At 46.5% G+C, this 27,561-nt stretch overlaps 1 protein-coding gene across 1 annotated transcript; it reads right to left on the bottom strand.

The window, feature by feature from the left end:
- Positions 1–354: 354 nt before the first annotated feature.
- On the bottom strand, positions 355–3,347 carry lbx2 (ladybird homeobox 2). Its single transcript, XM_053878654.1, has 2 exons — positions 3,020–3,347; positions 355–846 (listed from the first exon to the last, which is right to left on the bottom strand). Exons 1-2 carry the CDS (start codon positions 3,345–3,347, stop codon positions 392–394), a joined length of 783 nt encoding a protein of 260 aa, XP_053734629.1. The 3' UTR covers positions 355–391.
- Positions 3,348–27,561: the final 24,214 nt, after the last annotated feature.

Raw genomic sequence — 27,561 nt, 5'->3', positions numbered from 1 at the left:
GTATTTGTCTATTTTGAACTGACTGGTGAGGATGCGGGCCTCGAACGCACCACGGTTGTCCCCCCAGAATCACGCCTCCGTGCAGGGCTTGAAATATCATAGAACTTTATTTACATCGATGCTGATTAAATACAATAAAATTCTTCCTATGTACACAAAAGTCCGTCAGCGGGGTCCGACACCCACGTAGAGGTCCGGCAGGAAATATTTGGCGCAAACTGACCGCTAGAAAACAAGTGTTTTGGCGCTCCTCCGACAGTCACGTGGGAGCGGAAGAAGAAATAAATAGAAAGAGGGAAATCGGCCCAAAATGTTCGAGTGTTTGTCCGTCGTCCGTGCAAAAGTTTGGGAAGAAACAAAAATGCCCCGGGTTCGTCCACAGAACCCCAGCTCAGTCGTCCACTTCGATCTCCTCGTCGTCCTCCGAGAACTCGTCCGTGGTTTGGTCCCTGGAGGAGGAGGGCGACTGCGGGAAGCCATGGTGTCCGTGCGAGCTTGGGGAGACGCTGGGCGACCCGCCCTCCGCCTGGGCCTCCTCGATGCTCTCCATGGTGACCAGCTTCTGCAGCGTCTGCGGCGTGATCTTCTTCAGCGACTCCACGTCCGCTTTCATCTCCTCCAGGTCCCGCTTCAGCTTGGCGCGTCGGTTCTGGAACCAGGTGATCACCTGCGCGTTGGAGAGTCCGAGCTGCTGCGCGATCTGATCCCGGTCCGCCGGCGACAGGTACTTCTGGTACAGGAAGCGCTTCTCCAGCTCGTAGATCTGGTGGTTGGTGAAGGCCGTCCGCGACTTCCGCCGCTTCTTCGACGTCTGCCGCTGGCCGAACGCATTAAGGTGCTCGCGACCTGCCGGAGGAGAATCACAGGTGTCAGCCACGTCAGTCGGAGCTCTGGTTAGGAGGGAAGTGAGGCGCACAGGAGGTGTCAGGTTCAGCAACACCTGACCGCATCCGAACCACACACACACGCAGTCACGAATTACAGTTCACATGTGCGGGGACCGTCTGGACTTCCGGTCAGTCAGAGAAGTCATGACTCGAACACACACTGACCACCAACACGGAGCTGACTGATGTGGCTGGTTTGGGTTTGACACGCGCTCTCACCCCACAGGCGCGTTCACAACTTCAGTCCTCACGACCCTGACCCTGGCCTGAAGGGCGGCTGGGTTGACGCGCGCGGCTTCACCTGAAGCATCCACCCAGCAGGTGACCTGAGCAGGAGACTCGGACCAGCAGTCTGGAGTCCTCCTCCACGACCAAACACGACACGCCACGCGCCCACTTTAGCTCCTCGCTCCGTGTATCGGCGCTCAAGGCCTTGTCCAGAACCGAGCCGTCGCCGCGCGACAGCCACACAACACAACGTGAGACATGTGACTTAAAGGCAAGTAATTTCAGACCAATATTCATCAAAACAGGAGTCCGGCGTTCGCGACAATGACGCTCACAAACGGCTTCACGGTCCTCAGTCATGCAGCATTTAAAACCTACATTATTTATAGCTCTTATTAATATCATTTCACTCTTCAGAATACAAGTTAACGCTCGCCACACAGGAAATAGAGCGATTACAAAACGATTAAAAAATAAATATCTTCAATTCAAGTTCAGACTTGAAACATTACCAGATCATTCTTCAATCGTTTTCACACGCGCTGATCTCCAGACAAGAAATACTGCGGCCGAAGTTGAGTGTGTTTGTTCAGTCGAACACTAGGATCTGTCAAATTAAGCGAGCAGTCAGTAAGACGCTTCTGTTGTCGCTGTGAACAATCACGTGTTTCTTTTCAGGTCTAAATCTGAGGTCCAGATCAGCGTGACGCTGTCTGCTCCAGATCAGGAGCTCACACAGCGACACGTGGGTTTGTGACGCCAAGATGATCCTCGGCTGTGCTGCCACGTTTGGCCTCTAAAGTCCCCAAATCCACGCACCAAACTCCGATAAACTACAACTTCAAAAGGCTATTTTGACAGAGCGTCAACCTGATCGCGTGCTTGGCCGCATCTCGGTGATTAAAAGTCGCACTTAAACGCCTCGCAAATGTTGTTCTAAGCAGCAAAGGTCGCGGCGCCTCCAGCCGCTACAAATGACAGACGTCAGTTTAAACCTCGCTGCAGGCCGGGAATCAGCTGAACTTACATTTACACAACACTGCGCATTTCGTGCTGCCAGCCTTAAATGACGACGGAAACCTGCGTGAATCTGACGCGGTTAAAATGCGTGTCAGACATTTTGTTGTTGTTGTTGTAGTCGACACTGTGGAAGCCGCTTCAAAAGTGAATAAATAAACAGGAGTCCCGCAGAGCAGCAGATGGTTGACGACATCTTCATCACCGGTTTGTCCCTCAGACTTCAGCACACAGCTGGCTCACGTCTCCACTTTTAAAGGCCAGATCTGTGAAACCTCCCCTCTGATCAGAACAACACCAGTCTGAATACGTTTGGACTTCATCAATATACGTTGATACTCCTCTACAAAGTTAAAATGTCAAATGAAGTGTCGCATTGTAACGACAATGCAAGTAAAGACGGCACAGTAAAAGAGCCGCAGGCCTCTGAGGCGTCAAAATACGCGGCAATTTAATGGGGAATAAAGATAAAATGCTGCGTTCCGTGGTGGTATTCGCTTAGTTTCTCTTTGTAAATCATCAAATAAACACAGCTTGAATGCTGCTACTTCATTTTAAACAAATATAGCATGAAACCGCGGGTCACGCAGCAACATGTGTCAAATGTCTGTGCGTAAAATTCCATCACATGCTGAAACAGGACAAAAATAGACTCAATACAACATAAAATTGAACATAAATATATACACAACACGGATATGCTCGTGACAAATACAGGCCATAGAATCATTATTGATGACTGTTATTATGATTATTTTTAACAGTTTTGCCGGAGAAGTTTACGATACAGATACGTTGCTTTATTAGTTGAAAAAAAAAAATCACCATCTAATATTATAATTATACTCTCAGAAACGCGAATGAAGTGAAGCGATAGCTCGTCGTACCTTCAGCCGCCTGGATGACGCTGACTTCCAGACCCTTGAAGGTTTTGCTGGCCAGCTCCTCCAGCGCGCACAGCGGCGACGACGGCGTGCTGATGCCGTTGCGGGCCGCGCTCGCTCCGGCCACTTTCTCCAGCACTCTCGGCGGACAGATGCTCGCCACCACCGACTTCTTTACGGACGGTTTGTTGAGAATGTCCTCGATGCTGAACGGCGTCAGCGGCTTGTTGGAGTTGGCCGGCGGCGGGAGCTGATCCAGCGGGGCTCGCCTCCGCTCCTCGCCGCTGGACTGCAACACCGAACCCGCCTTCATGTCTTTGCCCGAGGTCATCACAGTCCGCACAGGCGCGAAAGTAAAGCTCGCTCTCCAGCCGAACGCGTCCAGAAAAGTGTCCTGCAGGTCCGGGTCTCCCTCACTGCGTCGCAGCTCCTCCGCCCTGCAGCTCCATGTGGAACCTGAGGAGACTCCCTCCCTGCAGCTCCGAGAGGACGCACTTAAAAAAGTCACTGCTAACGAGTTGTTGTTGATTGGGCGAAGTTCAATTAGAGCGACTCTCCGCTACTCGCTGACCCGCTGCTGCGTCTTAAAGGGCCCGAGCATCGCGACTAATTGGCGGCGGAGGAGAGGCGGAGTCTGCGGGGTCGCTCCGCCGCTGCAGCAGGAGAGTTAGTGCGGTCATTAGAATGCACCTTTTTGGGGGGAAAGTTTTCAGTCAACATGACTGATCTGATCACCAGCTGTGACTCTTCTCTGGGAAGGTTTCACTGCGCGTCATTACGAGCTGTTTTCTCTGCTTTCACTGCCTCGAGTGGAGATTTCTCTCAACGCGCCAGCACTTCTCGGCACTTCTGAAAACATTTGAGGGCTTCTTTGGGGAACACTATATTTTAATTGTATTTGGACTGTCGAGTAGAGGAGGAATTTAGCGCGTCTTTGGACAAAAACGCGTTTGAACCTGCCTCATTGCTATAAAAATATTTTTAAAATCTTTTTTATTGTATCTTTTTTTTGAAAAAAAAAAAAAAAAAATAATAATAATAATATTAATTCAGCGTATTTTCTTTTGCGCTCGAGGTGACAGTTTCAAGGTCGACTTCGAAATATCCATCAAATTAAGAAGTTATTTATGGCACACAGCAAGTTCGGTGCGTAATTACGCACGCGTTTGCGTCTATATGTGTTTCCTGGCTGAAATAAGAATAAAACCTGCGACTTTTCGTATGTATTTTGTGACGCAGACGGTCACAACGTTTGTCGATTTCTGAACTGTGCGTAATCGTGTTTAGTGAATGATGTCGATGTTCTTTTTCATTATTATTACCAAGTATTTACAGTGAAATTGACACGTTAAAGACGCACGTGACGCTTCTCAAAGTGACGTCAGGACGGCACACGAATAAGAGTGAAGATTTAACCTAAATTTAGCCGGCGTGTTAATGAGACACTTCCCGTCTAGTCTTCTCAGAAATCTATTTTTCTATATTTTAATGCGCCTGACGCACTGGAGGAGCTGCACCCTCACATCCCAGCCTTCTGGCAGCTTTCGTTTCCGCTTTTATTCTCACTTATCGCCCGGTTTTATTTCTAATCCCAGCTCTCGTTATCGTCGATCTTATCTCGCGGGTCTTTCAAAGCTCATCTTAATTGTTTCTCCTCAAAGGTTCCGTCCACAGACTCGACTCTCCTGATTTATGACTGGAGAGGATGCGCTCCTTCCAAACTCCTCCGGTAGTAGACGCTTCCATCTTTCACCTCTGAGGTGCGTTCAGTTTTTTTTTTGGCTAAATGTTGCTGCAGATATGGCTCGTCTGTTTTCTCCTTTTGTCGCGCGTCACTCTGCGTTGACTCGTCCGTTGCTCTGACCTGCAGGTGAACACGCCGCAGCACCGTCGAACTGTGTGGATGAAAACGACCCGAACGTTCGGACGTTGACGATGTTGCTGATGTTGATGATGTGACTAGTGAGTGAGCAACTGATACGTTCGTCAGCAACGCTCGACCCAGTTTTATTTTCACACGCGCGTGCAAATGAACGCGACACGAGGCGTTTAAAGTCGCTAACGAGCGTGTGCGATCATGGTGTCGCGTTTTCAAAGTGACAGACACTGGGTGAATAATCATAACAATAAAAGAATGTAGCACGTACACGCACGAAAAGATGACTGTTTTTCTGTAGAAAAATTAAAATTAATTCGTTTTTCATAAAAGGGGTACCAGGAGGTTCTTTTACCACCACCAAACAATTATTAGACTTTTCTTTCCATTTTCCCTAGTCAAATAAATAATTTAGAAAAGAGGAACAAATCTATTTGTTTCGATTTCATTCAATTTTATTTGATCACAATTTATTATTTACTCCGTTTTATTTATTGTTTTATGTTTGTAATATTCGATGTTAGATACAATAATTTGCTTGTGTTTTTTCCGAATTTGAATATGCCGTTAATTTGTTTTTGAAAATGTACCATTCAACTATGGAGCGTTCTCTTATTTTACCTGCGATATGAAAATATAGGATGTACTTATATGAATACGTCTATTTAACGAAAATCACATAAAAAACAAACAAACAAAAAAAAAACATTACATATTTTAAAAACATTGGCAGAGTCAGCTTTATTTCTTTTTTTAGTTTAATAGAACGATTAATATCTTTATTCAGATTACAGGTTTTAACAGACAAACACTCAGCTAAAGTGGTTAAATGTACGGTATAAAAAAAATGTTAAAGTGTGAAAGGCCAGCAATTAAATTAAAGAAACATGAAACCTCATATCATAAGCGAAATAATAATTGTGAATTTCATCTGGAATTATTTGCGGAAGATTAAAAAAATAATTTATCAGAATAGTGGCTCAAAAATCCAGCTGATGAATCGTCTACACACAGATATTCATTTTTGTGTAAACGTGCGGAACAAAGATCATAGTTGACGGAAAGGCAAAAGACACATTCTAGATTCATATAACACGGCAGAGTCTTTCCTTTAGGTTTGAGGATGTTTATTCTGCAGCGTCCCGGCGTGTTAGGGGTCGCTCGGCACTCGTCCTTGCAGACGTCGCTGGCAGCGAGAGCAGATGGCGACTTTGGGACGGAACGAGGAAGCAGCAGGAGATTCTATTATCCACCCTGGAGGGCCGACGTGTGAATATTTATTTCTCCATAACGAGTCAGAGGAGAGCGAGTGCGAGACAGAGAGAGGGAGAGAGAGCGAGAGAGAGCTTCTAATCCGAGGCTATGAGTTGTTGTACAACAGGCAGCTGAGGCAGCAATAACGGATAAAGACGTTGATCTGAAGCGCCTCGACTGTATTGATGGAAACTGCTGAGCTTTTCATTTCACATTAACCTGAAAAGTGTCACACAAAAAAACGTGAAAAACATGTTCAGATAAGAAAACAAATGGCAGACCAACAGCTGAGCCTTGAGGTGCGCCACTTTGAATTGTGTGTGATTAAGATCTAAATATGGCAGGTATGTCACCAAGGTTATCATCATGTTTTAATGAACCAGCGTTTTCTGAAAACACAAAATAAGCAATTGAAATCCTATAATATCGATTATGAGATATTTTTTTTAGTTCACAGGGTATATTGAAATATAAATATTTCAATATATTTATATTTAAATATACAGTGTTGCTACAAATAAACTGTCTGTGCAGTATATATATATATATATATATATATATATATATATATATATATATATATATATATATATATATATATATATATATATATATATATATATATATATATATATATATATATATATATACCAACTGCAAAAAATATTAAGAAATATATATTGTATATATTGCTGGTGCTTTTTCTGACAAAATGCATGGGGTCACTAAGAGAATCCTATCCATGTTTTCACTGAAATACACTTAATATTCAGAATATAAATATCTAATTTTGTAAAAAATGGATGAAAAAAGAACAAATAAAAACATTTAGCTTCATACTTGACTCTCTCATGCACACGTGTCTGAAACTTCACCTATTTGTTTGGGTCATCAGGTTTCATGAACTCCAATAGTAGAAACTTGATAACAAATACCATGTTCATTCAGTAAGAGCGAGTCAGTGGAAAAGATAGTTGAGACAGAGCAACTCTGAGTTATTTGGACGAGTCACACCTTCAAGGACTCATGTTTGCCCAGCTCAGTATCAGATGTCAGATTCTTCCATAAACGGTTTGGAATAAACTGCGCTGGTGGAAATGCGGCGACCGCTGTCTGACTCAGTGACGCCACCTACAGATAAGAGCGAGCTGGTGATGCTCACAAAAGACGGATCTTCTCTCGTCACGATGGTCCAAAATGAAGACAAATGTTTGTGCGCGAACTCTCTCGAGCCTCGGGCTAATTAATCACTTGCAATTCTATCCTCGGCCACTTGGGTCCCTGATGTCGGGAGGTAATGAGGCCGCGCCGCTGAAGTGTCGCTCCTCAAAACAAGAGCCGAATAAATGAAGTCTCTCGGCGGAGATGGAGCTGACCGAGGGACGCGGGTCGAGGCCCCCCCTGACATGAGGATTTCATTAAGAGGCCCTCCCAGGCCCCTGACCCCCACCTCCCTCGCTCCACTTTGCTCCAAACCAAATGAGGAAATGACTCGTCTGGTGGCCGACAGTCCCGAGTCCAGTGTGAAGACGAATGACTCAGAGTATTACGGTTTAACACGTTGACGAATCCCACCTGATCTGAGACTCACTCGCCACAAGAGAAGCAAGGGGCCAGCAGGGGGGCCACGCTCCGGCTCCCAGTCAACAAATACACTGCTGATCCGCGAGTGGGAAACCACAAGGTTGCTGCTCAGCCTCCGTGATCCCTGATCTTCAAACCTTCTCATGATGTCTCCTTCACACTCCAATGTTTTGCTTACTTGAGTTTCACTGCATTTTTATTATATACTGCATTTCTGTGTGCTATGGGTCCAATTTAATGTCAATTTTTTTAATCAATCAATTTTCTTTCTTTATGAATATGATTTGATTGAAATATTGTTTCTTCACACTTTACTACTTTTGACTCAAACATTTATTGACTCCATCTATAAATTATTTTTGTTTGTTTTTCGGACTCACATTTTTGTGAGCTACTAACCACTTGCTTGATATTTTTCAGTGCAGTTTTGCAGCACATTTCCACTCGTCACCACGACGACACAAAAACTGGGTGTTGATCTGAAGCGGAGAGAAGTGCACCACTGACCCCAGTTCTCAAACCCGACGCGGGAGCAGAGGGAGAGTTATGGAGCTCAACTGGGTCACGAGAAGAACGCGAGCACGACTTCAGGCCACATTAATATTGTGATGTCACCGGCATGGATGTCCAACCACAACAAATTGTGCAGCAGCGACGTAGCTCACCGACGCCAGCGTCAATTCATCTCAGGATTTTTATTCTCTGACCATGTTAATGATCCAAGCCTCACAGAAACCTGAGCCTGAAACTGCAGGATTCAAGTTGTCCGAGCTGATGACCGTCACTTTCACTTCTCCACAGAGTCCATGTATTTTCAACACCTCCATAAGTCAGAAGGAAAATCTTCAATTCAATGAATAACAACCCAAGGTTGCATCACAGTCAAGAGAGGAAAATAAATGCAACGCGTATAATTCGTTTTAATTTTGATAAACATGAGAACTGAAGATGTGCTGTGAAATTAGACACATTAGTTGAAGAAATTATTGCAATATCACAGAGATGAAACAGCTCAGAATTGATCATTAACATCATGTCGAGGTGAAATAAGGGAACAAGAGTGAAAAACAATGTAATATAATAATCTCCAACATACTTTACCCCCCAAAAATCAATGTTTACTTTATCTATATAATTAATAATTATTAATATATTTGCACAACTATATGAAACAATGGCATGGAAATAAAAATTTCATCTCTTTAAATGGTTTTATTTATTTCTATGGAGGAGCACAAATCGAGCAGAAATGCAGATCAATAAAATCTAACACGCAATGTTTTAATATTTGAATCTTCAATGAATCAAATTTGAATCAATGTGATCATAAAACAGAACATACAGCTCTGTCATGATTATGTGGCCTGATGACGACAGAAAATAAATGACTAAACCCAAGTTCTCCTCAGAGTTTGGTCAGACTGATGGAGGTTCTGGCCGCGGCCCGGATCAGTTTTCAGCAGCTGTAATCAGCACAAGCTTTTGTCCAGAACGCCACTTTGTCGGTTCGGTTATCTCCAGCAGAGGTCAGAGGTGACGGCGGCGTTCCATCAACCATGGAGTCGTGGTGGTGGGAAAGTGCCCTGACTCCAGGACTGTCAAGTTCACCAGTTCCTCGAATAAAACTGATTTAAAGAGGGAAAAAGTCCAGGCCGCTTCATTTATCAAGCCGTCTATCCACGACCCAGCCGGCCCGGACGACACCGGAGATAAAGACACTTGGTCTGACCCATGACCTCCACCTGGTCTGCAGCAAATGACAGCTCGACTCGTGAATCTTGTGTCCACAGCATTTCTTTGGTTTGCTTTGTTTTCCAAAGGCAGTTTTTAAAAACTAGATTGCTTGAGTTTTCTGTTGGATTATTTCTGTTTTCATTTAGTATTTTTATGATGTTGTTTTGAGGAAGTCTTTGCTACATTTTGTTTTCCAGTGGACCTTTCATTTTTTTAGAGACTAACGTATTTGGTCTTTTTTGGTCATTTTTCAACAGTTTAGCAACATGGTGCTTGTATTTTTACATCTTCTGACATATCAGATTTTCTAATCTGTCCTTTACATTCTCCCATGTTTTTTGTCTTTGTGTGTTGAGTAGAATTTCAGATGAGGTCCTGTCACTTCACTTCAGGCCAGATTGAAGGTGTTTTTCCTCCCTGATGCTGCACTGCTTGATGTTTCCTGTCACTTATTCAGGCAGCCAGTTTTCTTTCTTCATTTCTGATTGTACGTGAAGGTTCCTTCTCTCCTGTGTTCCAATCGTTGCAAATCCCTGACCACCGGCTCAGGATGGTCCCCCTGGGGTTCACACCAGAACATCTCAGCAGCCCTGAAGAACCATCGACACTGCGGCTGGACGAGGACTCCAGTGAAAGCAGATAGAATGAGGTTTACGACGACTGGTTCCAGTGAAATATGAATTGTCTCTCCCCGAGCAGCGCTCACCTCAGCGGGATTAAACAAACACGGGAATTACTGGCGAGCGCTCGGCCCTGTGACGGATTAACAGACGTCCTCTGGTTCCAGTTTTTACTGGAAGCTGCTGGTGTGTTCGCAGCCAGAAGCTAAATCATTGTTACGGCTCTGCTGCACTTAACTTCTCCATGTATTTTTGCCGCTGAGATGTGGCATCTCGACTGAGGCGATTGTGAACTTCATGTCTGTGAACCAAGCAAATATCTGCACGTTTACATCTGATGAGTGGACGTCACCGTCACTGACAATCTTTACTGTGGTGAATCATGACAGTGTTCATCCACTGGTGGAGGCCAGGTAACCTGGAGTATGAAAGTTTAAACATGACATAAACCACAAACTATCCATGACCCTGCACTTCATCTGAATGTCTGAAGAGTCCTGGTCATCACTGTCATCGGCCGTCGGAGCATGAGGTGTTTCACATGCAAGTTGAATATTGAGAACTTAAAAATTAAATTCACCATAGATTAATGCTAAAAAAGGTTACTCTCATAAATTAATCTCACTTTGCAAATATTTCACAAGTGTCAAGGTCGAATTTTGTTCCACATTAAATGTCGCCTCAAAAAACGGAACCAGTGCCATCACTACAAAAAAAACCTGAAACAATAAAAAATAAACAACAAATAAAAATGAGCGTGGGACTCTATAAATCCCCAAACTGTAGCTGTAATCTGATGCTCTGACAACAAAGATTAGTGACGTACTGTTCCCAACTAGCGACGGCTAAGTTGTGGATTCAGGAGGGTGTGTGTTCCGAGTGCCCGTCACGGTGGGGTGGCGCATGGCGCCGAGGATCTGAATGCAGATGGTTTTTTATCCTAGTTGTCATCTCCCTCTGAGTCGGCTGAGCTTCACGTACGATCCTGACGTTGCTTCCGCAGGATCAACAGTCTGCCGACGCCCGCTCCTGCCCCCCCACACTCCACCACCTTAAGCAGACGCAGATAAAACGATATGGAGATTATCGGGACAGAAAAAAAGCCTCCCATCTTGTCACGGGATGCAGAGCGTATTGTACATCCACATGTATTGAACACAAACCTGTCAGCGTCCCTGACAGCCCCATTCATCACACACAAAGCCAATCCTGTCAGCCGCACAAAGCGCTCTATCTGCGCCCCCCCCCCGCCACACTTCTAAGTGACAGCAGTGAAATGAACATTAGGACACCCGGGTATCTATTCAAATGATTTGTTTTTCTGCCTCCCACTGAAGCCAATTTCCAGAGGCTAATAAACCTGGGAAGCGCTTCATCGCCGAGACATCATGAGGTCCCAGGGGCGGCTGCCACGGAAGATGGCGAGCCCGCTTATTTCAGGCCCGGAGGATTTCCACTCCACGACTTCAGCGAGGCAGAGGCGCTGATGATCCGAGAACAAAGCCTCCTCTCCAAGCCGATAATAAACTCCACCAGTCCCCAAGCTCAGGAAAATGAACCGAGCCAGATTGTTGGACGGAGTCTTAGTCTCTACTTAGTCTCTTCTGATCGACCTGCACCCGATATGCTTTCACTCAGATAAGCGGTGACGAGTGGACCTCGCTCCTGGGAGACTGACGTCATTTCTCTTGCAGCTTGAAAGACTTGCAGCTAGCATGCAGACTGTGTCACGATGGCAGCACAAGGGTGAAACGGAGGAAGTGTCACAGAAAACCGGACAGACTCAGAGGTGCGTCTTGTCCAGAGTGGGGCGCTGCAGTCTTCCCTCCTTCGCTGGATTCACCACTTTACAGAGGGAGGACTTGTCAAGAGGGTTAGACGGCAAGTTTTATGTATGTGGTGACAGCAGTGTCCACCAGAGGAAAACCTAGAACAGATTGGAAGAGCAAGAGCGGTCCCTTCTCCCCACATTGTCTCGTCTTTTATTTTTCTCTTTTGACACTGAGGAAGACCTGAACCATGACAAGATGATGGACAAGCCACAGCACACCAAATGTCAAAACCAAAGAGTTTTGATATGTGCGGGGACAAAACAAGTCCCTATGACTTGTTCTGGAGTACATCCTCTAGACCCGAGTCTTTCAGACTAGTAACCAAGTTTAACCACCTATACACAGTAGCACCAGCACTCTGAAAACCTCGACAGAGAGAAAGCGACTTTATAGCGACTCAGCTACAGACTCAATCCTCTAGAACAGAGTTTCTTTGAGTGTTGACCAGGCTTAACTTCCACCAATTCACTTCTCAATAAAAGGCTCTTCAGAATCACATGCTCTTACTCAGAAACTAGAATGGCTGTGTGACTTTGGTCCAGTAGACAACCCCAGAATGTGTCTTGTTTCCCAACTCAAGTGGAACAGGAAGGTAGGAGAGGTTTGGTGTAGTGGTTGCTGTCTGAAGGGTTTGTTGTGGAGCAGCTGGAAAGGAAGTGTTGGCGGTCCAACCAAGGTGAGTTTTTGGTCTGAGATGAATGTGTGGACCTGAGCTTCCGAAATGTTCCCTCTTAAACATCAACGTAACAGCCACACTTCATGCGAGTCCTCAAGCGTTAACATCTTTGGGGTTTCACACTTCTGTGTGTGTGTGTGTGTGTGTGACCTGAGTCAGCAGCACTTCCGTAATTACGCTCAGATCCGGAGGCTGGGCGGCTCTGACGGGGGGTGGAGGGGGGCATCACCTCCCAGGAAACCGCAGACTGCAATAACTCCACTCAACAGGCCCATCAAGTTGATCCACATCACATCTCCCCACAATCGCAAAACAGCTAATCCGTTTACGGCGTAAACAACGGCGGCGAGCTAATAACACCACTCATTTCTCCGCGTGGACGTAATTTGATGAAAATAGCGCACGGCGAGCAATTGTGTTGTAAGGAGTTGGTTCCAATATGAATCCGATGAACATAATGGGACGCTGCAATAACAGATTCATAAAGAATGTATGAAGTCTGCTGGCGCTGGGATCAGTCTGCGTCAAAGTCCTGAGACCAACCAACAGTTCAGAACTGAGGATTCCATCTGACACGTTATTGATGAGAAAGCCATCGTTCGTGCTTGTCACCAACCATCATGGCAACTCCAGGTGACGGACACTTGGGCTGATGGCTGGTGTCGTTGTGATTACTCCTCTCTTCCAGATATTACATGTGAGGATATCACAGGCTTGGGTTTATTGGAAGTCTGATCCAGTTATTGTGAACGACCGTTCTCATAATTCACATTATCGATATTAGTCTGCGACGCTGCAGAAGAATGTTGGCTCTGTATGAAGGGCAGCAGCGGAGGAGGAGGGCTTCTTAGATGAAACGTTTTTATTGGGCTGAGATCTTCTCCAACACAGGAGACTTCAAGAGCATACAGAGCCGACCGAGAACACCAGCTTGGCTCTGAGCGCCCTCCACTATGAAGGTCCCTCCGAGGACCAAGTGAAGTGATTGACGTCCCCCAGAATTGACGTCACGCATAAAGCCAACGTGTCATTGGCTGCCGTGCTGTGTTTTGTTTCCTGCATATTGTGTGTTGGAGACGTTTTGGAAATGCCAGCTCCAGCTTTTTTGCAACCTCTTGCATCAGCGCTGATCATCTCACTTGGTTTGGTGAACCAATGGAGAAGAAATGGGCGGCGTCGAAGCCTGATTCGCTGCTATGTTGCAGTGATAGATCTGTTAGAGGTGAGACGATGTTAGCGTTAGCCTGGATGCTAGCCCACTGTTGTTTTTTAAGAAGAAATAAAAACACGCTGTTGTACATACATGTTGTGTTGTTCATGTTGTGGGACACCGTAGACCATTTGGGTCACTAACGTGTGATACGAGAGAAAGTCAACAAACGGAACAGTAGTCCTCCTGACTAAAATGTCCCTGTTGTCCTATCCAACATTGTTTTGAAATAAAGTACTTTGGTATCCTGGAAATCTATCTACACTTTATATTCCCACTTGGTTTCAAGTCAGCTCCGCAGCTCCCTCAGTTTGAAGGGATCATTTCAAGTGGTGAACAGCGAGTGGCCACGGTCTCAGGAGTATTGGGACACACTACACTGACACATGAAGGCGCAAAACCCAGTGTTCGGGTGAGAAATGGGACACAGCCTAAGAGTCCTTATGAGCTGCTCACTTGAGACTCCAATTGAATTCTTCATCCCGAGGAACATCTCCTCTCCAACTAGACATTTTCGGACAGAGAATAAAGATCTCAGAATATGAGGATCTGATCCTCATCCTGGCTGCAGTTCTTTCGGCTGCAGAGGGGTCACATCGGTCTGGTGGCCGACTCCTACCTTCCTAGCACACCCTTCCAAGTGAAACTCATTCAAGAGCCATGACTCCAGGTCCTGCTCAGCTTCAGCACAACCTCCACATAAACAGAGACGTACGCTGCAGAAAAGCGTGACATCATCAAGTCAATAAAGTCTCTTTACAGTGGAAACACGCTTTGCAAATGAGTCACGTGTCCTCTTCATTTCCTGCGTACAAGCCGAGCGGCTCCTCGTCAATGTGACTTTTAATGGCTGGTTCCCCCTGAAGGAGGCCGTTATTAGCTGCCGATCAATATCATTTAAAAATAAACATCGGTGCCGACACAAAGCCAATGATCCGTCGCTGAGCATGTAAATGTGTAAACCTGGAGCGCTGGGGCTTCCCATCGACAGACCAGCGATTAATGAGCTGCTGGGCTCGCCTCATTAAGGGGTTACACTTTAACTGGTGATTATGTAAAATTGATCACCAGCACTGTGAGCGACTCCTGCCATGCTCTGCAGAGGAAAGAGTTTCATTCAGCCACGTTTCACTGTTGCAGTGACACGACGGACGACGGCGTCCGCCGCCACACAATCAGTATCGGCGTCTGCTCCTTTTCTCCGCGGCCCGGCGACTGAGACTGAACATGAGTCGCTGGGAATTGAGGTGCATTGATCTGTCCTCGCCAGTGACTCCCTGGACGCCTGAAATCATTAACCTCGCCGGCGCAGACACGGGAAGCAACAACAGAGTATCTTTGAGAGGTTAATTAAAAATAAAAGCACGGGGGAGGGGGGTGAAGTCACCCGGGAAGAGTGCGCTGACTTCCAAATGAGCTCCGCGGCTCGGCCGGATGTTTGCGGTCACCAGCGCGGCTCTTTGTGAACGAGCGGAGAAATGAGGTGCAGTGGTTGCCTGGTTATGTAATAGCTTCAGCTGGTGAGAGGCCGAGCTCACCGGGCTGGTCCGGACAACTTATGGCCCAATCCCCAACAGCAATCGTCTCCCTCCCACCGATCTTTAAAAAGGGTCCTCAGTCGGCTCTCGGGTCAGAGTCCACCAAACTGCTGGTGTCTGAGCTGCCACCACGATCTTCCTCTCTGAAGGAGCTCATGAAAGTGACCATCGACTCTGTAGTGGGTTCTTGATTACTGCCCTCAAAACTCAACTGTCACACTTGAAGAAAGACTGGATCAAAGGCGAACTTACATCTGAGATAACTTGATCGTTAATTTTGAAGTTGTTTATAATGTTTGATAACAAACAGAGTGATTCAGTATTGTGAAAAAATGTGTATATTCTCACCTCAATGTAAGTTGATTTTAATGTAATTTGCCACCATTTTTTGGCACTGAAATAAGATGATTTATAGGAACACGATTCCAATAAGTGAAAACTGAAGAAAATTCCCCAAAATAAGCCTCTCAGCTTTGGGTAACTTTGGGGCAAGTGGTAAGGAATTACCCAGCATGTATTCAGAGATGTTTCCAGAGAAGAAGACTCCAGTCCTCTAGGTCCCTCCCTGATGTTCGAGCTCCTCACCCCGACTATCCAGACTGCAGAAAACCGGCAGAGGATTTTGCTGTGGCTTCTCGCATGTTCAGGACCGACTGCTAACATGAGCCTTTAAAGGAAAAACACACTGCAGACCTCAGGGGCAGTTCTTCCCTCACCACTGTGAGACCGTGTCGAGGACATACAGGATGTAATATTTAAGTACAGTCAGTGCTTCCTGATACACATGCACTTCGGATGTCTGTGGAGCCATTAGAGAATCTGGAGGAACTTGGCCGGGTGTCAGGAGGACCGGGATTCCCCGCCGAGCTCATCTCAGCACGTCCTCCCGACTATCTGAGAAACACTTACTCTTCCACTTACTCTAATGTCTTCCATCTCTCTGCTCCTTCCGCCTTGATATGTAACAGAGCTTGGCGGGAAGATGGAGTGGACGTTCAGAACCAGAGCTGCCCCCCTGTCGCCTTCAAACCCAGCCTCGCTCTGCTGCTCTCACCCGAGGAATCTGCAAGACGCTGACACAAGCTCTGAGGTGACCCCTCGCTGGGCTCCGGTCACATTTGGATGTCTCTATCTGCAGAAAATTCACCCCCTTCCCTACTTCGTACCCCCACCCCTCCCTCACCCCTTCACCCTCCCACATCTCCTGCAAGAGCAGAGCTGGCAGCCAGGATGCATCAATCACTACACGCCAGGGGGATGACATCATGGTGCATTGGCAGCCCTATCTAAGCAGGGACAGGGAGTTTTCGGGGGCTAACAGAGACAAATAGAGCCTCCGCGGGGTTGCATCCCTTTCTTCGTGAGAACCTCATCTTTATGGCGGCGAAAGTGGCCGGACTCGTGTCCTCGGCTTCACGTGTTTAGCCGTCCATCATTCATTTCCATCCAAATAGCCGCTGTGCTAGCGCAGCAGCTGTTTAGCGCAGATGCAACCCCATATCCTTGGAAGGCGTCATCAGAAGCAACAATCACCGTTAGCCGGTGGATTTTCAAAGGTTCAGAGAGCAGCTAGAATCCCATCAACAGTTGAGCCCAGCAGCAATAAAACAAACTCTACAAGTGCTCGCTGCTTCGTGCAGAGAAGCATCGCACTCTAAAATTAGAAGAACAATTTAGCTCCTCTCATCCCAAGCGACTCTCATCTCAGCTTGACTGACAGATGAAACTGATACGAGCAAGGGAAATCTGGTTTTGCTTTCGTCCCCGATCTCTCTTTTGGCCGGCGAAAGCCAATAAATCCCGAATCCACAGCGATTAGATTGACGGAGCTGAGCGCCGTTTGATCTTCAGATGTTCCAGAGCAATCTCGCCGCATTCCCCGAAGGGCCCAGTGCAGCCGGGCTGTCATCAGCTGGACTACTTTTGGACACCACAGGCCCGCGGGTCAATTATCTCGTGACTCGGACAATCATGTGCGCGAGATAATGCTTATCTGTTCACCTTTTCACCCGATACGCCCAGCGGGTTCACCAAACTTCCTAAATGCATCTGAATTAATGCGAGCACAGAAATCCATAACACCATGATGAATGAACTTTTCTGCTCCTCCTTAAACATGCCTTGTAAGAAAAAACACATAAATAATATTGACAGTCTATGGGTGTGAAATACAAATGTCATTTTGTAAATGTTCAGATATAAAATTTAAAATGAATATCAGGGCAGGAAACCAATGTGGACAGAAAATAAATGTCTATTGGGAAAATATTAAAGGAGTATAAAGGGAAATTTATGGGCAAAGGAAGAATAAATAAAAACGGCAAAAGAGAGATTGAAAAATTAGAATGAGATATAACAATACAAAATGTGGAAATTGTAGAGGAAGAGGGACCAATAGATGGGTGTCGCTGTCTCATGCTCACTGACTGCCTTTGCTGTGGTCTCAATGAAACAACCCACCAATCACAGGGTGGCACCAGAGTAGTAGTTCAAAATTGTTGAAATGAGACTTTGAGAGCTGTTTGAGAGAGAAAGAAAAGAACCAACACCAAAACAGAGCAAGACAAAACAGCGTTAGTCGAGAATAAATTAAGAAACACATGAGTTGATTGACAGACTGGTGGACCAATCAGGGTCAGCGTCACCCAGCCAATTAAAAGTCACTATTTTGCGGGTACAGAAAATGTGTTTACTGAATTAACTTTTGTGAGACAAATGCAAATATACCGACACGGAAAACTAAACTGATTTTGTTTATTAAACGATGTGTTTTTTTCTGACATGCATCCGCGAACACGTCACTCAGCAGGCAGATCACAAACATGCGGCAACTTGGTCAAAACTTTGTCAAATAATACACAGCAGACACTGATTTAAGGAACATCAAGGTGCAGTTTCATCTCTTCATTTCACTATTCATTCATTAAGTCATACGGGTTATCTCACCTGCTGCTGTCGCCACCGCTGCCGGGAGCAGGACTTCCGGGATTTGGCGTCACATGACCGGAACTTTGTCGATTTTTTTTCTCTTAAAGACCTTTTTGAAAAACAAATAAATTAAAATCATAGTTGTTGCTCCTGCACTGAAAATTATAATGAATCATTCATTTGCTGGTCATATTTTCCTTCCAGGTTATTCCCCTTTTGTGAGAAGATGACAGTTTATTTGTCAATAAATTCAACATGCTTTAGTCAAGAAAAAAAAGGCGGGGTCTCTTGGGTGACACACTGCATCTCCACCTCGGGGGAGACCCCAGGGCCGAGCCGAGTCAGAGAACAAGCAGCCTGATTTTTCAGACTGAGGTTTGGTGCCTTCTGGCTCAGTTCTTTTCTGCAACATGCTTGAGGTCCTGCTCGGGTCCAGTGGTGGATCAGACTCCTAGACATGTGATCCTTGACATTTGGAGCCGCCATGACACCAAGAAACAATCAGCCATGAGAAACACAGAAAGCTACATTATTGACTTCACCAGTCTGTGTTCAGAGGTCCCGGAGAAGGTCTCCTGAAGACCCCTCCTGTGGTCCCGGTCCCAGATAATAAATTACTCCCTCAAGTACCGTGGCCAGGTTTTCACGACGGGGCTGAGGGAAAAGGGAAAATTGCGCGACCCCCTGACCTCCAAACTCTTAACCCCTGGCCCGAGAGGTGGGCGCCTCCCTGAGCGAGGAGCATCATCTGTAGACTTTTGTCTGCGTGACCTTTAACGTCACTCACAGCTCGCCGCTCGGCTCCGATAAGAGAGGGAGGCCAGCTACTGAGGATGGATCGTCTTGGTGATTAAAATTAAACACACCCCCCAGGAATTTGGAGCTGATTCTCATTATTTCTGCATTACCTTGTCTCCCCTGCCTCCACACACACACACACACACACACACACACACACCGCGAGTGAGAGACACGCTGACAAGAGGGCGCTAAGTGGATATGAGTTATGGGCAGTTGGGCGATGTGTTTGTTTAACCATCTGGTAGCGACTCCCTCAGTTTTGTGATGAAGTGCCTGTGGAGGGAGGCAGTCCAGTTGCACACACACACACACACACACACGGCTGATGCTGACAGGGTCACAGCTGAACGAAGCTCCTCAGATGAGCTCATTTGCTACATTATTTAACTCTAATGGTGACCTCTCCTCTTGAGGACGTCCATCAGAGATCCGTAGTTTTACGCCGACGTCCTCACAATGATGCTGTGGTCCCATACAGTCAGGGCTATCCATCTCCAACCTTCTTGGTCCAAGTCTGCCTCTCCTCTCCATGTGTCCAAACCATCCTCCCTCCCCAACTTTGTCCCTCTGACAGACTCATTTCTGGTCTGATCCTTTCCAGTCACTCCCACTGACCACCTCAGTAACTCTGTAGACCTGCTAAAAACACAGATGACTCCTTCAGAACTGGACTGAAGAGAACACTATGGAGCAGTGAGGAGTGGAGCAGGATCTGAATAATTCACAAGGCTGAGATTAAAGATGTTAGAGGGCATGTAATTGCCTACGCACCGGGCGACTAACGTGGTTACGGCTGCCTCATCTGAAGAAGCAGAGCCAGTTGGAGCTCACGACTGAGTATGTTCTCGAACCTTGGTTTCCTGTCACTGACTTGCAAATCTGCTGTCACAATCCTTCCCCTCAGGTTTGTTTCTATACTTTCTGAACCTGGTTGGTGCTTTGACAAACCTCTTCAGCACAGTTCAGATGACTATTCCTGAAAATGGTTGTCAGATCTTTGTTTTTCGATCCATTTATCTTCCAGAAGTTTGGGCTGCTTGCGAGTCGGTCTGTAATATGTTGAGTCATGTCTCACTTTGTGTGGTGCATATGAAGGAGAGAAAGATCTCCCTTCATGAGAGGCGCAATAGAGAAAAGTCATGAATGGAAGTCATGTGACTAAAGCTAGCTCCTCCTACCTGACTAAGGGATCATGTACATTTAGTTTCTAGGTTACTATTGGTGGCCTGAAGGTGTCAGAGAATCAGAGTAGAGCCATTCTTCCCAGTGCAGTGTGGCTTTGGTCATCACCTGGCCTCCAATAGAGCGTCACACATCTCCTCTACTGCATGTTGGGATCTTCCATTTCTCGCGAAAGCATCTCCATTCCCGTGTTTAAGTCCATCAAAGCAACAGGTTCCTTTGTCTTTTGTGATCTTTGCACCACTCTGTTGGGCCCATCAGACTTCTGTGACAGCAGTCTTCCTCGTCTGGGCCCCTCCTGTCTCCAAGTGTTGCTGATTTTCATTTTTCATATCAAAACGTGTTGCGCTGCGAGTCACCAGCGCTAGCAATCACAGAGCGCCGACCCCGCCGCCACGCTGGAGTCGCAGATCGATGAAAGTCATTCTGCAGCGAGATGGAAGTTAAAACTACTTTGCCGTCTCACCTCCGTCGTCTGGCGCAAATGTCAGGAGAACAATAACCGTGGAAAAGGTCGCGGCGCACTAACAGACCCGTCCAGGATTTCATTACGACGGCTAGCGGCTGTAGCGCGCTGACATTTGGTTCGAGTCGAGTTTCCACACTTGTAGCGCCTAATGATGTCAGCGGGATCAGGGACTCGGGCGGTTTGGTGTCCCAACCCTGGAACACAGAGCGACTCATCGACGGCAGAATCGATATCAGAAAACAAGCACTTGACCGGCTTCATCACAAGTGCCGCCGACACCAGAGACTCATTCTGCTGCCCCACCTTCTAATGCTGCTTCATCTGTCGAGTTCAGTTGACTTTTTCGAAGCCTGACAGTCTCACCTGTCTGAGGAGCCTCTGCTTGCAGGTCCTAGGTGACTTTCATTTCTCTCCCATATCTTGAGCGATTCTTCAACAGTCAACAGGGTGTTGATGTCTCCTTCTGCTTCTGCTCCTGCTCTCCTTTTCTGTTCTTATTGGTTTATTTATTTTGGCCAGTTCTGTCAACACATGTTGTCTCTCAGCTGTTCGTTCAGTTTTTCACTGCTCACGTTTTTGTCTCATTTTTATTGTTTAAATTCATTTTTTAAACTGATAATGCAAATGTGTCATTCCTCACTGCCCATCTATTCCTGTCCTCTTCCCTGGAGATCAGCCATCTGTGTCAATGATGTTTACGACTCTCTTGTGTTTGTTGATTTGTTATTACTTTTTTAATGCATGTATTTGTTTGTTTTCAAACATATTTTGCAGTCTGCTTTTACTTTACTTTCATTTCCCCAAAGTCAAGTTTCATTCCAGCCTTCATCGTTTCTTGAGTCTAAAAACGCAGTTATCACAGTGGTTCTTCACTCTGTTCCACTGGACGTTCTCTGTGGTTCTCCAGGATGGTGATGAAGAACTGGTCGCTAACAGAGTGTTGTGCATAAATCTTTCACAGTCGCCTGAGCGGATCCATGTGTGCGAACCAATTTATCGCCGGCCAGATGAAGACGTCAGACTCCACCGGAGAAAACAAAAGGCAGATGCGACGTCATAACTTCATCCTTTCACACGCAGTCGTCAGACTCCGAGACTTGTGAGGAGGCGTCTGAGAGTTGTTACGTAAGCACGTCATAAATAAAGCCTCCAGTGTCTGTGACACCGACGCATGAGGCTGAGGGGAATGAAGAATGTTGCTGTGATGGATTCAACTGACTCTGAAGTGACTCTGTTGCAACCTCTTCTCGGGAGTCTGTCAACACAAATCATGCTCCACAGGTTCAGGTCAGTCACACAAGTTCCCCAACTCAGCAAGTTAAGGCGGGCGAGCAAGTCTGTATAGTCGAGCAACCCATGAGTCATGGATCCCAATTTATGTTAAACTTCCTGAGTCAGGATGAATCATGCAACAGCCACTTTGGGGCTTTCCTCTGTTTTAATGAGTCAGCAAATTCTGTTTTTTTTTTCTAGAGAGTCATTTCATCCCAAACATCTGAGTGAGTCCCAGTGACTCAAATGAGTCCTCCAGATGTGACTCTCTCAGACTGTTGACCAGGTCTCCGCAGAACACCATTTCTGAGTGGATGAAGAGTCTAACATGACTCGTGAAAGACTCTCACCACAGTGACAACATCAGTCACGTGACCCACTCAGCTCTGCACAAAGGTCAAGGGTTAATGAAGGAATACGTGGCCCCCCACCGGCCGCCTGCACTCCCGCGGACAGCGGCGTGAAGGCAGCTCAATGGAGGCGAGAAAACTCACTGGCCTGAGTCACTCGGGAGGAAAAGAGTTTATTGATCGCTGATAGACGCGGGAGGGTTACGGAGCGCTGATCCGGAGAGAGCTGGAATGGTCAGTGATTACTGGACGTTTGTCGCCGCTGATGAGTCGTGACGGAGATAAACCAGGAAGATTAGCTTCTCCGTTCAACAGCTGGACACTGAAGAGGTCACCGAGCCGTCACTCACGTCACTGACGGCCATTTTTATTGAAGGTATTTGAGCACTACATTACTTTGCCTTCACAGAGATACAACACGATAATCACGATATTTCTCTCATGAAACCAATAACTATTTAGCACCAGATCATTTACGGTAGTGAAAAATATATAAAAAATATAATATAATATAAATAAATAACACATCCAATAAATACAGAAGGAACAAACTTACAGAAAAAACAAAATTATAAATGTTTATTGAAGTGTGCTGTAAATGTGCTGTAAAGAAAATGTGCTGAATTAAGAAAAAAAAAGAGAGAAACAATGCTACTCAAAGATGAATCCAAAATGACAAAATGAATGAAAGAATTAAAAATCGACTGATAAATGAAATGGGATTCAACACCAAACGATGAGAGTGAATTGGCACAAATGATTTGGAAGCAAATAATAAAAAATAAAGGAAATATTCAGGTGACGTGAGTTTTGTAAAATTCTAAAAAAAAAAGGACAATTATTAATATAATAGCATTTATTTTAAACAAATGTAATAAAAATCTAAACACAAGAAGGCACGTTCTGATTTAATTAATGTTTTTAAATCTAAAATTATAATTTAATAATTGACAATTCATTGCAAATAAACATTCATGACAAATCATGATGTCAGGATGACATTAAAGTTAAGCGGGGAGGGTGAGATGTGAGAGAGGCAGAGGGCGAGGCCGAGACAACCCAGAACCAGGGCATCAGGAGGTGTTGTGTTTCAGACCCAGTGCAGGTGTGGACTCAGTTCTCGTCCTGCTGTTTCCCTCCTGACGTTATTTACACACCGACTTCAGCTGCTGGTGATGAGGCTTAAATCAAACATGGGAGTGGAGGGCTGGAATCCATCAGCTGAGCAGTGTGTCCATGAGCCTGGCACCAGGAGCTCTGAGGGTTGGGGTGGACTTGAACTAGCGTCCCTCTGCTCAGAGGTCCCTCGCTGGAGCCACCAACAGGAGAGAGGGAACAGATGCAGCACAGTTCCGGGCAGTGATGGACTTGGAGCACTGACAGTCTGGAGTCGAGTCCAACTCCAGTCATGTGTTTCTGAGTCTCTAGAACTGCAAGAGAGTCTTGACCATGTGAGTCTGAGCCGCAGAGTCGAAGAGTCTGATGAGCTCAGATCTGACTCAGACGTCCTGTCTCTGTCGTGCCTCCACCTGGTCCTCCTCCACTCCATGAAACCTGTCTTGGAAGTGGACATCTTCCTGCGCCGGAGTGGAGGAGGTCATGGCTCAGGTGGGCAGCCGAGTTAATGACTCAGCAGAGCCAGATGAAAGCGACCTCCGTCCTCCTCATTAATCTTCCTTGTTTTCCTTCAGCTGATCTTTTCACCCTGTTTTTAAGTACCTGTCTGTTGTGTCCTGGGTCTAAGGGGCCCAGCGGAGGCTCGGTCCCCCGCCCCCTCCGAACAGCCCTAGGAGCTCTGATCGCCTTTAATAGCTTCGGTAATGGCGAATTACAAGTCGCTACAAGGGAAAGATTCATTGACGGGTGGTCTCGGGCTGCTGCTCGGCTCGGGCTTTAAACGAAACCTGAGACGCCGGCGCTGCGAAAAAAGTGGGCGGCAGCGCGAGGACCCTGAGGCTTCGGAGACTCCTGAACTCTGAGCGGGGTTCCTGTCGCCCGGAGGGGTCACCCGACTCCCCCAAATCATTATCATTTGTAAAATTAATCGTTTTGTCAGATCGAGCGGCGCCGACACTAACTGAGTCGGCCGAGCAACCTTTCGGCGCCGCAAAGCTCAAGAATTCCAAATCATCTCCATTACAGTGAGGGAGGCCATGCAGATTGTAATATATGATGGAGGAATGGGAAAATATTACCGGCGCTGCAATTTGTCACAATAACATGGAACGCTCCCCAAACGGTTCTGTCGGGTCTCGGAGGAAACGTGAAACTGCCGGCCGAGCCCAGAAAGAGCCGAGCCAGCAGATTTGAATAGATTAGCATCCCCGGGACAGAGGTGGGTCAAACTGGTTTTAATAAACACACCGAAGACCTCCTCCCTCAGGTGGGTTCAGGTCGGTGGAACTCACAGCGCAGCAGAATCCTGGAGTAGAACCGGGCCTAGGAACGAACACACCTGGAGAGGATTCGTTTGCTGCTTTTCTAAATGATTTCACCAAAAATAAAATGCATGCAATAACTGAGGCACAGAACAAAAAGAACGAAAGAGACTTGCAACTCGTTCTGGAGCCGGTCGACTGCAGTTTTTACTTTGGACTCTTTTTCTGCTTTGAAAAATTCAAAGAAGAATTTCCTGCCTGCGAGCATGAAAAGTGCTGAGTCATCAATCAGCTGCTAAGTGAAGCTAGTCAATCGTCTGAAGTGAAACCCCCACTCAGCATGGGCATCACCTCCTCAACACGGAGAACCGACTCGAGCTGCGACCCCGTCACCACACACCGCCTCGGCGAGTCGACCCCAGGACGGCGTTTGACCTCTGAGGACGAAGTGCTGCAGAGAAAGGCAAACAAAATGGGAGGCCGCCCCCCCCATATCTCATCTCTATTAACGGGTTTACGGGCGACCCCGGGGATCCTCGTAAAAGTTTACGCCGAGGTTTCACTCAGACCTCTCTTGAAAAGAAGGAAAGACTTGGTTTATGGTTCGCCGTCACAATTTTACGGCTTGTTTTACTTTAACTTGAAGTGATCCTGGTTCCAATTAGCCAAGTCGCCGGGCAGAACTAGGCTCCGAAACAACAACAACACAAGATGGAGGCTGCGGCTGGAGGACACGTCCAGGTCAGGAGCGAGGGATGGAGGAGGACAGGACGGCGGAGAAAGTCGATCCACGGAAATAAAACTCCCAGCAGCCTAAAGTGGACGTTTGGCTCGGAGAGGGAGCAGATTTGTGAGAGAAGCAGAGCGGAGCCAAACTCAAGTCCCACAGAGACCCAGCGCCGGTCGCAGCCATATTTATTAGGAAAACAAGGCTCGTATTTACTGCCCAACAACTTCACTGCTATGAGATCCATTCTGGGAAATAAATCCAGGACCTCTTCTGACTGGATCTTCTGGTCCCAGTCACTTGCTCCAGGACTGGTCTCCAGTTGTGGTGAACCTGAGATCCTCGGGTTCAGACTCTATTCCACTTCAAGACTCGGCAACGACTGCAGTTCGGCCCACGACTCGACCTGTCTCCAAAGTTGGCTTGGAGAGTCACACCTGTGTTTTCCAGTTCTCCGTCAAGACAGCTTCAGATGGAGTAGAAACAAAGTGTTCATGGTCCCACTGTGAACCTCCCATGTGGATAGAATAAAGGCAACCTAATCTAATCTAATCTAATCTAGTCATCATCATCTCACACTACAGCGCCCTCTGCAGGAGAAGTTTTATATCCTTTTTATTAAAGCCACCCGCCTCTTTGGAGCTCAAACAGACTCTCCTGAAACCAGTGGACACCCTGTTGGAGTGCCATGCCAGAGGTCAGACCCAGAGGTCAGACCCAGAGTTCACCAGCGCTCACACAGGCGTTTAGTGTGGACGGCCAGGTGCAGTCCTGTGATGAACCCTCCGGTCGCGTGGCTCATGGTGATCGATGCGTGTGAGCTTTGAGATTTCGTTTCTTCTCTTGTCAAGACACGACACCTCTCGGCCTGTTAAACCTCAGCATTGCTCTGTAACTCTGAACCCATCATGGGACCGTCCCACCGAGCCAGAGCAGCATCACGGCGTCACCGCTGCAGAGACAGCAAACCACGAGTCAGAGAAGAAAACAAAAGAGCGGCGTTATTATTTCCCGATACGTCTTCCATCTCCAGGCGGCGAGAGCGCCGGGACGTAATTATATCCCCTCGGCGGGCCGTCGGCCTGCATTAGCGTCTCCTCTAGTTCACCGGCTGCGACAGAGACAAATGAGAGCGTTTTTCCAGAAGATCGTTCTCATCCGTTACTGCCAGTTCCACGTGATAGATCGCCGCCGCTGCAGCGGGCCAATAGATCACGGCGTAAAAGAGACTCGCCAGCGAACCCCAGTGGAGCGGCGCTTCACAGATCATCAGCCACCTAATGCCCGCGCGGGTTCAGAGTCGTGTCCCCTTAGTCGCGGCATCCGCCCGCTTCTCTACTCTGGTTCATTGTGATCGCAACATCATGACTGTCCTCTGCTCATAGACGTAACACATCCGAAAACAAGTGCAGTGGTTTACAGACAAACACTTTTAGATGAACCCTGTGACTCGGGCTGGGACAATCTGTCGCTTGTTGATGACATCACTGGTGGAGAGAGGAGAACCACAAAAGCTGGGTTCAGTTCAGACCTGGGCAAAGTTGGCTCGGGGGCAATATGGAGCCAGATGCTTGCATTTCTGTGGCCCTTTTGACGTCAGACTAAAACTATAATTGATATGTTGTATGTATGTTTTTTTTGCTTTTTTTTTGTTCTTTCACTTTTAGTCACCACCACCACTTCAGCAGTAAATATAGCATGTTCTTGTTTGAAGACTATAATTTTCTTCTTTTCATTGGCCATTTTTGTGTGTTTTTCTGGTTCCTCAAAATACATTAAAGAGAGATTGAAAATATATTTTGAAATAAATTGCCTTTTTATCTTGAACATCTGGACCATAGTTATGTTGATTTATATTCAAATTAAATGCATATAAAATGAAATATTTCAATAGGTTTCATCACATATTTACACTTCTTAATATCATTACTTACATTTAACCTTTTTAGGTTCATTTTGTCCTTGTTACTTAAGCATATACGTCATGTTTTGTAGTCATCGCTGTCTTTGTTTTGATGGTGGCCCCTCGCAACAGTTACAGTTTGTAATGGGGCCCTTTAGGAAATTGAATTGCCCACCTCTGGACTAGGAGGAGAACCACAGCAGGACCATGA

This window comes from Synchiropus splendidus, chromosome 11 (assembly GCF_027744825.2).
Source record: "Synchiropus splendidus isolate RoL2022-P1 chromosome 11, RoL_Sspl_1.0, whole genome shotgun sequence".
NCBI lineage: Eukaryota > Metazoa > Chordata > Actinopteri > Syngnathiformes > Callionymidae > Synchiropus > Synchiropus splendidus.
Note: the sequence above shows the minus strand (reverse complement) of the source record. Positions and strands in the feature narration are given on the sequence as shown.